This window comes from Serinus canaria, chromosome 10 (genome assembly GCF_022539315.1).
Source record: "Serinus canaria isolate serCan28SL12 chromosome 10, serCan2020, whole genome shotgun sequence".
NCBI classification, from domain to species: domain Eukaryota; kingdom Metazoa; phylum Chordata; class Aves; order Passeriformes; family Fringillidae; genus Serinus; species Serinus canaria.
In genome coordinates, this window is record NC_066324.1 from 6,924,081 (window position 1) to 6,936,824 (window position 12,744).

General features: G+C 40.4%; 1 protein-coding gene across 14 annotated transcripts in view; it reads left to right on the forward strand.

Annotated features, from left to right (window-relative positions):
* The window catches only part of AKAP13 (A-kinase anchoring protein 13), a 208,409-nt gene that overhangs the window by 161,999 nt on the left and 33,666 nt on the right, over positions 1–12,744 (forward strand). For 12 of the 14 annotated variants that reach the window (XM_050978263.1, XM_050978265.1, XM_050978266.1 and 9 more), the window contains 4 exons: positions 1,174–1,236; positions 3,528–3,705; positions 4,261–4,369; positions 12,267–12,309. In XM_050978263.1, coding sequence (XP_050834220.1) covers positions 1,174–1,236; positions 3,528–3,705; positions 4,261–4,369; positions 12,267–12,309 — 393 coding nt within the window. The remainder of the gene's footprint in view (positions 1–1,173; positions 1,237–3,527; positions 3,706–4,260; positions 4,370–12,266; positions 12,310–12,744) is intronic. The other 2 variants (XM_050978269.1, XM_050978271.1) reach the window with 1 other exon arrangement.

A 12,744-nucleotide genomic window follows, 5' to 3' on the forward strand; every position in this document is an offset into this window, starting at 1 on the left:
AAACCTGGCAGCAATTATCTGAACTGTGTTGTTGAACACCCATCCAGAATGTTTCCAATTGTCAAATCCTTCCAGAATGTTTCCAGTGTTGCACTGTGTGTGGAAACAACACGAGATGGCATGACATGATGCATTCAGTGGATTTAAATCTTCATCTGTGCCCTCAGAGGCTTCTGGCACTCACAGTTCCTTGTCCAGGAAGGCTTAAATTTGTTCTGCCCTTTTCATGGCTCCTGTCATGGAGCAAAGCGTGTTCTGGCCATGTCCCTTCCTTGCATGGATCTCAGACCAGGACCTGGGAGCAGGACTTGTGCTTATGCAAAATTCCCTTCAGACAATGTATGCTTTCTGAAGAGCTTTTTCAGGATTTAGGGATCATATAAATGTCATAGCTGACAAGAAGATGGATTTCTCTGTTTCTGCAAAACCTGCAATTGGGCCATAGCTAACAGAGGAAAAATAACAAAAGCAGTCTAAAATAACAACCAAAATATTTGCATTCTGCATTTGCATTTCTTATGTCGTTCATGATGCAACCTTGGGACTCTATCAGGGAATGGGAGCTGAAAGGTTTTTTAGTTAGTAGCTCTCTTGATTTAATCCCAAGTCAACAGTAAGATTAGCCTGGTTTTTTCTTGCGGCCTCTTTCAGTGACTGGCTGTGCAGCATTTAAGAATGTGTCTTTCTCCTTATTTTTCCAAGCATAGCCTGTGGTTATTAATATTTCTATGGAGGGGACTTACACTATGAAATATCTGTAAGGGATTCTTTTTCTGATTTGAGAATGAGAGTTCCCAAGAAAATACTAATAATTACTAACACAATGACTGTGTGTGATTATTTACAAATTAGCTTTGGTATGTTTTAGCCTTGTTTTTCCCAAAAACCTCTCTCCCCACAAGGAGTACTTTTCCCAGTACATTGTATACTCACCAATGGGGTTGGTTTGGGGGAAGTGTGAGCTGTCCTGCTCCCTGTTCAGTGGTAACCTTGGACATTTGGGGCACTGTGGTGTGTTTGTTCAACCAGATGTGTGCTACTGCATTATTTCTGAGTTTGTTGGGGTTTTTTTTAAGGTATGTGAGAGTGAGAGTCTTTTAACCTTCCCCGTGTTCCATAACAATCCGATAATCACTGCCCTTTTCCTTTCTTTACCTCTTTTGCTGTTCCTAGTTTGAGCTGGTGTCCCTCAGGCGTACAGTACATTGCCATGGGTCCTGACTTTACTTGTAGAAGGTATGGTATGAATAAATGTGCAGCAGCACAGGAGCTCTGCAAACACCCTGTTGTCAGCTTCTCGTGCATCCTCCACTGCTGCTCTGGCTGAAGCGTGCACGTGTTTGTTTGCTTGGTCTGCTTTTTCAGCAATTACTCTTGGGAGTGGATCCTCAGAGCTGGGCTGCAGGTGGAGGTGGTGGCTGCTTTCCACTGGCCTCTGGCAGTAAAGAAGCTGCACTGTTGGGTTGAGCTGCTCTGTTCCGTGATGACTTCGAGCCGTGTTTTTTCCGCAGCAGTGATCAGAGTGATAATTGCGACAGCAGCAAAGAATCAAACCAAGATTAAATATGATTTAGCACTTCTCTGTACCAGATCAGTCTCATGAAGGATTTAAGTTCACACAGACTTGCTCTTTGTAAATTGAAAGACCTAGGCTTTTCTTCAAGGAGATGAAACATGTAAAGCCTTCCCTGAAAAAGTCTGATCACCACAGATGAAAATTTCCCAGGCTCTTAAAGTTGGCATCTTCTGTAGAAAGCGCTGAGATTGGTGTTTGCAGGTCACATCTTTTACCCAGTATTATTTGGAAGCCAGTCCCCCAGATTTTATGTCTTTGTAGGTTTACTCTGGCAGTTTTTGCTGGTAATGGGTAAAGCTATTAAAACTCTTTTTCTGAAGAATACATATTGAAAAGGAAACCTGCCCTTCATGGACAGTTAATTATGTTTGGTGTATGTATGCCAATCAGCAAATTACAGACCAGTATCACTGATAACTATTTTATGGGGTAATATTTGCAGGTTTTAGCTAGTTTTGTCACAAGTACATGATTATTTTTTTTTTCTCTACTGTGTAGCATCGTTGTTGCCACTTTGGAATGTAAAGAAGATATATTCTTCTGTCCTAAATAATCAGTAGAAATGGGACTGATTTCTCCCTGCAGGTGTTTTAGAATAAACTTTTAAATGCCTGCTGTTGATACACATTGATGAGTCACAATCTTCCTAAAGCAGATTAAATTATAAATGCTTCAACCAGTCTTTTTTTTTCTCATTAATTACCATGAAAAAAGGTTTTTTAAATTACTAAATCTTCTTATTCATGGTTTATTGCATTTTTTACTTTCAAGGTGCATATTTATGAGCCTTTTAATGCTTCTGAGGGACTGCAGAACATTAATCACTGCTATGCAAGTCTACCTGAATTTAAAGCTCCTTTGGTTGTTTAAATCATCTGTACAGCCTGTAGTGTGCTTTCTTTTTCATGTGTTTCATGTCAGCTTGTTCACCACAGACATCATGATTAGCCTCAGGTTGGGATATAAATCCAGGGTAGGGCTGGCACTTAGTGAGTATCAAATCAAACATTGGCCATGAGTCTGTGCTGGTGTCTGCAAAGCTTCACCCAGTCAACCCACTCTGGCATTTCAGTGGGTTTGTTGATCCTTGGCCATGAGGAGCAAGAGGGTCAGAAGCAGAATATTAGAGCAAGAGTTATCAGATTAAATAGTCCCATGTGGGACAGGATGTGTTTTGTATAGGTGACAGGAGAGTGTCACTTGTCTATCAGCACCTGTCTCTACAGAGTTTGGCCAGATGTTTTATTTCTAACAGTTCTGTAAGTTTAGTATTTTATTTAGCTTTGAGTTATTGCTCAGCTCTGCTGGGCAAGACCTAGCTCCCTCAGTTGATGATAAAATAAAATTGATTGGGTGATGGAAACAACATTTATTGAATTTAAAAACAAAACCACAGCATGGGTAAAAGAGAAACCAGCTTTGGCAGAATAAATGACTTTATCAGTGCCAAAACTGTGCAGTGTCAGGATTTAAAATAGATTCAGAGGATGTGGCTGCAGAGATGAGTGTTACAGCAGCTGATGTGGCTGCTGGGAGGGGTATTGGTCCAGGACAGGCAACAACTGGTAGTTTGATTTGGGTGGCTTTATTCCAAGGGAGAGCCTAATAAAAAGCTATCAAAGAGAATTTGTGGAAATGCCAAAATCTTTAGCAGGGGCGTCTCTGGATTTTCCTGTGCACCACTCAAAAAGAGTAAAAAAAACAGTAGGAAAGGCAATTGACCAGGAGTTTCAATGGTTGTTTGAGCAATGAACAAAGCTTTCTGTCTCATTAGCAGCACAAAGATGTTGCTATTTGCTCTGAAGAAAAAAGAACCTGCTGTGGAGTAACACCTGCCTTTGCCTGCACACTTCAGTGCCTGCTCTGTGTTTTATGTTTGCAGGTGCTCTGTGCTGAAAGACACTGGTCCCTGAGAGTTTGGCAGCACCTGACCTCTGTGCTTTCTCTTTAGTTACAGCCTAGAAGGCCTTGCTGGAGACTCTGGTGAGAACAAGAAACCCTCTACAAACTTGGAGGCTTCTTCTCTGAGCTCCAAAGAACTCAGGAGGAGTCCACTTGCCAGCAATCAGTCCCTGGTCCTGCTCACTGAGGAGCTCGAGCAAGGAGAAATCAGAGACTACAACCACCAGGTAAAGCTGTCCAGCTATTGCTGGATGCTGCATCAACATTTTGAAAGTCATTTTCCCAAGTGACAGTCTGACAAAGGCTTCCATCTTGTATGTACATATACATAATATTAAAAATCTTCTGTCTTTAACATGGAGAAATCTCCAGTTATTTTAAATCTTCTGCTTCATTCATTGTGACAACACAACACTTGTGTCTTCTCTTGTTTAGAGGAATGGCATTTTTGGGGAACAAACTGCTAAGCATCAGATATTCTTTGTCATATTGAGCCACAGCCTAGTTCTGCTGAGGAGCTGGAGTAACAACAGCAATTTCCATGGCCATCAGAGAGTTTTAACAATATTTGTTTTTTAATGTCTTGCAAGAAAATCAAGCACACATAGTCTCTGTGTTGCATAATTAATTGTCTGACACTTAAAAGGCAAACCAAAATGTTGCATTTCACCTGTGCACTGTTTCAGTATTTCATAGTGAGAGTTGCAGTAAACATGAGCCCTGAAGCTGGGATGGTTCTGTCATTCCTGACATACTCAGTGTGGTTCTGTCCTGTTCTGCAGGTGCGTCAGACATCACAGCCACCAGGATTTAGCTTCTGCTCTGCTGCTGTTTCATCTCCACTGACCAAATCCATGTCTCTAATGTCAATTAGCAAACCAGTGCTCGACAGTGAGTAATCCAGTTTTCCTTTATCCACTCTGTCATCTGTATAATTGGGTATATCTTGCTTCCTTCCCCAGGCAAAATGTGCTACTGCCTGCTCCTGCTTCCTTTATTACATGAAGTACATGTTTCACTGCTGCATGGAATTGTGGGTGGAAAGGCAGAACTCATTCAGTTTAGTTTTGTTCTTCCCAGTGTATCCCTGCTTTTTTCTTTCTGTTAGGTTTCCTTTGTGTGGGTTGATTTTTTCTTTCCAAATTAGACTACTGGTATGAAAACTATGATTTGTTGAGTTTTTCAACTAAAAAAAAGGATCTAATTTTGCATCCTTTCACCTTTCAGAGTTTCTTCCTTTGATGTCAGGTAAATTCCACTTGAGATCTTTCTTCCCTGAATCTAGATTTTTTTTTTTAAAGCTGATATATGGAAACTTGAGAATCCATGTCTTGATCTCCTTGGAGGAGTTTGTTGCTATTCATTCTGAGTTAAATATTTTGGAGCAGTTGGGTGTAATTTATTGAATCTCATTCCTGGAGAAAATAATAAAAGATGATTCTATAAAATTTTCCAGTTTAGCTTAATTCAAGTGATAACAAGCACTTAATTTTGCAACTTAGCGGAATTGATTCTTTCAGCTGAAAAAGTCATTCAGAAGGCTGCAGCTGGATGTGCTTTGGATGTATTACACGTTTTCATTTTATTTATTGCCAGACAGAAACCCTATTGACATTTTAGCTCTTGTCAATTAGTGATGGTGTCTGATCTTTCCTCTTTATTAATGTGATTCTCCCTTGCAAAGCACAACAAGGTGCTTTAAGAAAGGTGTTTTATTCATGGAGGAGGCTTGCTGGAGGAGGCTCACAGGGATTGTGCTTTGTAGGAGATAGTTCTAAATTCTTCACCATGATAATTCCATGATTAATAAGGATGTGGCCTAACAGATGTGTCCCCCAGCAGCAGTAACCAAACCGGGGCAGCTCTGTCCTGTGAAGAGACCAGATCCTGCCCTGTGTGGTGGCTCTGCCTCTTCCCTCCTTGGGCTGAAGGTCTTCACTGTTGTTTTTTGAGGCAACCAATTTCTTGGCATTGCACCCAGCCTCTGACCAAACACCAGAAAACTTGGCTGGCTCCCCAGGAATGAGCTGTTGGTGGCTGAGGGAGCCTGGATGGCCGAGGCTGTTAAAATGTCCTGTGACCTGGCATTAAAAATGCCATGGAGGCTTGATTGTCCCATCTCCTTCTAGAGCCAGCCTGGCCACCCTGGTCCCTGGAGAGGGAAGGAAAAGAGAAGATGTAGTAACCTCTCCAGAGGGGCTGTGGGCAGAGTAGCTGGGTTAGTCTTCTGCTCTGAGGCAGATGTCTGTGGGTTTGGGACACTGAATGTAAACATGACTGACATTCCTCTGAGCTTTATTTGCTCAGTCATTAATTTGTGACATTTTTATAGGAAGGTGGTTTTTGAAAATCAGAGCATTTGAGTGGTTGATGTGAGCATCCAAAAAGAATAACTTGGAAAATTTAGCTCGTGGATTTTTGTTTCCCAATCCTGTCACCTTCCTGACTACAGAAACTTCAGTAAATCATCCAGAAAAGCCGTGGCTGCCCCATCCCTGGAAGTGTTCAAGGCCAGGTTGGATAAGGCTTGATACCTGCTCCAGAGGAAGGTGTCCCTGCCCATGGCAGAGGGCTGGAACTGGATGAGTTTAAAGGTCCCTTCCAACCTATACCATTCTATTATTCTGCTTCATTCTTCCCCTTTGTTCAAACAGTATTGTTTGAATTGTGACCATAAGACATGTGAAGCAGTTTGGGGCCTCTTAGAAGCAGGTCTTGTGTCACCTGGGTTTGATGTTCATGTTTTTCCAGCAGGACACTTAAAGAGTTTTGCAAGAATTATATGGAGGTGAATTCTAGTACAAATTCAGTTCTTTATTCCACTTGCATTATTTTGTGGTAGGTAAAAAAGATCATGGGATCCCTCCAAATGTGTCTGAATGGGAAGAAAGCAACAGGCTGTGCTCAAGAACTTTAAAAACTAAATCCAGATTAATAAACATATGGAGGGTTTTTTATTATTTTACTGTTTATTGTCATATGTGCTGAGACAGGAGCAATTTCCAAGACCAAGTTCCTAGCCCACACTGCATCAGATGTGTCAGATATTCCAAGAGCTGATGTGGCCATTCACAATGTTAATCCTTCAGCATTTTATAGAGGGAGGTCACAAGAGCTGTTGGCTGGAGTGCTCGGAAGAATGCTTTTAGGGTTGGAATAGCAAATTTCCAGTGTGGAGCACTGCTATAAAGCCAGGAATTACTATAAATAAAACCACTGAAATGGAAGTTGAACTGTGCTGGCAAAGGTGGTTCAATTTACAGTAAAATATTATTGTTCATCTTGACTTTTAGTCTAAATAGACAGTAGACTACAGAAGAAAAAGTCATTGCCTAATTGTGTTCTTCAGGTCTGGAACACTAGAACAACTCCTTCAAAAGGCAGTCTAAACAAAACTAATGCATGGGTCTTCCTAAGAATTCTTCAATTTAAATGCCTTTCAGTGGGTCCCTCTAGGGTTGTTCTGCTTACTTGGAAAACTGTGCACATTTTAGTCAAATTGCCTGTAGACAATTGGCATTTGTGACTAATGGCTGGAGGAAATGTTCAAGGGAGTTTCTTCTGCATTGCTTTCCTTAGCATTGGCTATTCCTTGAACAGAGTTTTTAAATTATGAATTCAGTTTTGATGTATGATACCAGCCATGCAAAAAACCCTCCTTGTACTGGCTGAAAGGACATGTTTTATTCAAAGACAGAAATAATTGCTTTGTCTTTCTCTTGGAAGATTAGTACAGATAAAGTCTTTAGCCTGTTTTAGCCTGAATTGATGTGTCCATGGAGTGACTTAAAAGTACCTGAATACCTGTGTTGAATAATGTGAAGGTGTTTAATGTGGGTGCTTAAATAGGACCCTTAGGTCAGACCTGTCCCAGGGACAGGAGTTCCTCAGCCCTGTCCCAGTCACCTTTCCTGAGGACACATATGTACCATGTGAGCAGCGGGTGTCCAGCAACCAGCTCACAGTTCAGAGTTTTCCACCTGTGCTTGTATGAAGAGAAGGTTTGGGCAATAGGGCCTTTGGGAATCCTGTTTTAGTGAAGAATGGCTAGCTGGCTGCTAATTCTCTTTTTAGAGACCATGTACTTAGAAAGAATTGTTGGGAAGCTGCTGCTATGCAAGGGCTGCTCTTAAAAGTAAATGATGGGTTAGTTGATGTCACAGACTTATTGCTGAGTTTGGCACTGTGTTTGGTAGGCATCTTCCAGGAAAGGGCAAAAGAGGATGTAGTGGGCTTTTCTCATGTTTAGGCAGTTTCTTTAAAAGAAGGACTCTTAAATTCTAAAATAGGGCAGAAGAGATGCTTGTTTTTTCTGTTTTATTGTGGAAGAAGTGAAGGGACGTTTAAGTGTCTTCTTTCTAATGCTGGAAATTTTGAAGGGCATAACATTATCAACATTGTTGATTTTTTTTAGACATAGAAGTGGCAAGAACCTCCCCAGGTAGATAAAGTCAACCTTTCAGATAAATTGCCCTTGTTAATATTTGGTAGCTTTAACTGCAGAAAGCACCTTCACACAGATACCTTGAGTTGTTCTAATTTGACTCCATGGCAGTTCTTTCACTGAAGCTGATGCCCTTTGTCCAGAGATCCATTTTGCTGTTGGTGTTCTGTTTGGAAAGACACCTGCCTATAGTTCTTCACTAAGAGGTCCTATAAAAAAATGTGAACAAAAATAGAGAAAGACTGGAGCCTTGAGCTGTGCATGCAGTGAGACCTGTGCCCTCTGAAACCTGCACCCTCTGGAATTTGCACATTCTCAGTTCTCTGTTTCTTGTGCCTTTCTGGAGCCAGCTGCTTTGCAGACTTTCCCTTTGCTTTGCTTTAGTTTGCTTTGGCTGTTTTCCTCTCCTTTTTATTATTAAATGCATTTTCAAGCATGCTCTAATGTCTGCTGTTAACCCACTTCTCAGCCCAGGGCCGGACTCGACCATCGAGACGAATCTCCTTCTCCTTCAGCATCTCTCCACTCATTCCTAAGTCTAAAACTCTCTTTTCTATTGGCTCTTCTTCCAGTGATGAGGAGGAGGAGTTGGATAGTAAGTAATCATTTTCTGTGCAATGCAGCCATAATGGGTGGAAACACAGGGAAATCTGGTTTTCTGCTTCAGACACTGGAATTTCACTGTGCAAACATTGAACTCCCCTTTCCATTGCATGATGTCTAACAGCATTATCTTAGACCTGGATCTGAATACTAACTAATGGCATAATTAAAAGGATTATTAGCCAAAGAATCTTCTACATCAGCACCATCATGTCTTATCTGGTTAGTTTTACTCTGTATCCATCAGATATCATCACCTGCCACTCTGAGCAGCAAAATAATCTTTACCTTTTTACTAAAATCAAATTACTTGTCTTGAGCTTGTTGCAGGGCATGGAGTTAGCAGAAGAGGTACATCCTTGCCCTCCATAGGTGACAGTGAGTGCATTGCTCAGTGAAAGAGGAGTGGAGGACAGAAGCCCTGATTATTAAATTCTGAAAATCTTCACAACAACTTCACAGTTCCCTCACTATGCAAAAAGCACAAATTGCAGTCAAAGTCCTTAAATCCTCAAGGTGTTCCTAGCTAGGTCCTGATATTGCTATCAAAACAGTTCTGTGGGAAAGAGGTGAGGGTTCTCTGGCAGCTTTTTTTCTCCTGCAAACTCCATTGCTAAAAGCAACCCATCTAAGGCAGAAGATCGAATTAAAGAAATTTAGACTCTTCTTGTTTTTTAAAATAGGCTTACCAAAGATTATTCAAAATGCTTCCTATTTCTTAAGCATGTTTTATTAGACCGTTGAAATAAACCAGACACATTCCTTGTGTCCTTACTGGGATGGGGGAAATTTCTTTCCAGTCCAATAGATTTTGATTACTTCCTGGATTTAAAACAATCTCCACACCATCCATGTTGTACATAACTGAATTCTCCTCCTTTCCATTCCTGATCTTCACTGTGGGTTTGTCCTGTCCTTCAGCAAAGTCCTGTGCCCAGGTGTGATATTATCACTTCCATATTTAAGCTCCTTCCTTGTTTCTCTGTCCTTTTCTTCTGCTTCTAACAAAACTCACAATTCATGGTTCCCACAGTGTGAACTGCAAAGACACAGCTCTGCATTCATGTGATGCCCCACAGTAAAAAATATCTTTAGGTAAACTTTCTGGTGGAGTTTGTTTATTTGTTTGGTGAATTTTGGTTTTGTAAGCATTTGGGTTATTTAATTATTATTTATTGGTTTGTTTTTTTTTCTTTTAAGCATCCAATACTTGATATTCATGTTAGGGTACGACAGTTTTAGAGGATATTTGTAGTAGACAGTATTTTTCTTCTCTCCCTCAACAGTGCTCCTGTTAACAATGATCATTTAAGATAATGTCAGATATTGTCTCAATGATATTGTTTTCTTTACATATTTGAGGATACTGTGGTGACTTTTTAAAGGTTGATTTAGCCACAGCTCTTTCTGAGACTGCTTTGGCAATGGCCATTTTTCATGGGTAATCTCAGACCAGTTTGTTTTTTCCCATCTTAAGAGTTCATTTCTCATACCATTCCTCAACCATTCCATTCCTGCTTTTTCTTTAGAAAATGGAGAATCAGTTGAAGTTTGTCTGGTGATACATTTAAAACTTGGATTTCAGATGGCTGGACAATTATTATGAAGCCTTTGGATTTCTTGAGCCACAAAAGTTTAATTATTGACAGCATTAAAGCATTGCAAGCTGGTTTCACATCCTAGTCCAGTCACTGCTTTCTGCAAAATGGATCTTGATGAATTATTTCAAGTCCAGCTGCCATATGAATTAATTTTTATGGGTGGTGCTTAAAAGGTGTTCAGATAAATACAGCAAATTTTGGCTGCTAGCCCAGGTTCATTGGACATAGATAGGAGTTCTGGCTTTTGAAACAAAAATTTTTTTTTTTGGGTTCTGAAGTCAGATTTCAGTTTTGTTCCTGGTCATGACAGGGAACAAAAACATTATGAAAAAAAGCTTTCCTTCCCCTGTTCTACTTCAGAAACAAACCAGAAGGTGAGAAGACGTGTCTTTCTGTGCTTATCTTCCTGGGGTTTACAGCTTGCAGCAATGTTGATCATGTGATGTTATATTATAATCTAAAATAGGAAATCATAAACAGACCTTAATTCTTCACTGGATCCATTTTGCCTGCCAGCACCAAGAATCCCCCATTTTTAAGATGAAGCAACTATTGAAGTAAAAGATAAATGATACATAACTGTAGTTCTCATGCAGTGTATTTTCTCAAGGTAGTGAAAAACAGTCACAAATATCAAATTATTGCAGCTCTTGGTTCAGTGTTTGTTCACATTTCTGATGTTAGCTGCAAAGAAACAAAAAGGTTTGGGAAATACGTAAATCCAGTCAAACTGATGAATCTTCAAAAAAAAAAGGAAAGAGTAAGGAGGTCTAACCCAGATTAAAAGCAAGCTAGAAGTGAAATAGGAACCAGAGTTACTGGAGCTTTAACCAAGGATTTGAGAGTCTGTAAATTAGTTATGTGATCCTAGTAGGCACTTAGGTTTTATAATATAGTTTTATATTATAAAAATATAATATCACTCTTGAAAGTTGAATAGTAGACTGCATTTCATATGTATTACAGTATTACTAACTTTGGTGTATTTGGGATAAATCATTAATGAGGTGAAAGATTTTGCAAGGGAAATATTAACACAGCTCTCCAAGCAGGGTTTAGGTAACAGGGTATGCCTGTATTTTAGTTTCTCAATATGAAGAAATGCTGTTTCTGTCTCAGATTCTGTTGGCACTTGAATCAGTGGTTAGAAAATCTGTATTTAAAGCCTGGTATTGCATGCACAGTTTTTCCTAGTGCTCTTACTGCTTTTGGATAGAAGGCCATCTTTGCCTCTAATGGCAAGTAGCTCTTTTGCATTCACCCTTAGCATTAAGAGAATTTGAGCCAAAATACTGTTTTTATTGCAGTATATATGCAAAAGCCTGGTAAGGTGACAGTGAAGCTTCTTGAACTTCAGATAGGGCTGCAAACAGTTTTTTTGGAGTCCTGACAAGCCCAGTTACTTCAGAGAGAGCCCTCTGTCCTGGATCATTTCATCCTGGTTTTTCAGTGTTCTTCAATAGTTCTGGTAAATGGTGTCAGCTCCCAGATCTGCTCCAAATGCATTGTGTAAGTGAGTTTCTTGGGTAGAGAGAGTTGGTGCCTCTGGCAGGGCTTCAGCTTCATGTTGAAATTCAGCCTTTCCTCAAGCAGTTTGTTTCGTGACGAAGCCCCAGGCTGGTAACATTTTGTGGAAAACAGAATAAGGCTTCCCTTGTTTCCCTTACTCTTTATGAAGTGCCTCAGGATTTTGATGGGAAAATGAACTACAGTTTTATCAAGGAGAAAAGTTTTATACATGAAACCCGGATGTGCTGTACAATAGATCCTTTCTAGTGGAGTATAAATAAAGCATTGTGTCAGAATGATTCTTATTTATACCTATTGTCATTGAATTGGCAGTTCTAATTCAGCCACCCTGATTTACCAGCAAGTTTAACAGTTGCATGGTCTTTACTTAATAGCTGAAGAGTGATAAAAATACTAAACAGGCTTTCACCTCAGCACCTAATTTGAGAGCAGCTAAGGATACAGGGAACAGGCTTTATCCCGAGCACGTGAAATCTGTTCTGAACACCCACTTCCAGAAAACATTTCCCTTTCCTCTTGAACCATCCCAATATGCAAACCATGTTATTTGGAATCAGTGAGCTAAGGATGTAGTCTAACCTGTCCCCCCCTCCCCTCCCATCTTTTGCAGGTGCACAGTCGTTGGGCGGCTCCATGGGCTCTTCAGTGCAGAGGTACAGTATTGCAGTATGTACAGTATTGCAGTATATGCAGTGCAGTATTGCAGTATATGCAGTGCAGTATTGCAGTATCCTGGGGCCACCCTGCCTCTGCTGGGGCCACTTCTGCATTGGGCTCTGCCCTGGGCACCCCGGAGCCTTCCTGGCACCAGGGCACTAAGCTGAAAGCAGAAATTGTGAAAATCAGTCCTGTGTTGGTAAATGCTGAAGAATATTTTAGATCACAGAATATGAAAGTCTGTTCTAACTCTCATCTCTTTAGAAGGCTGTTTATTCATAGCTAATAACATCAGATTGGTTTACCCCAAGTTTTATGTTATGCTAAAAGTAGTACTTTCTTCCTGTGGCTAATTCTCTCTGCCTCTCTATAACAAAGGCCATGTTTTTGTATGTTACTTTCCATCCTTGCAAGTTGCACAGAGGAGATAA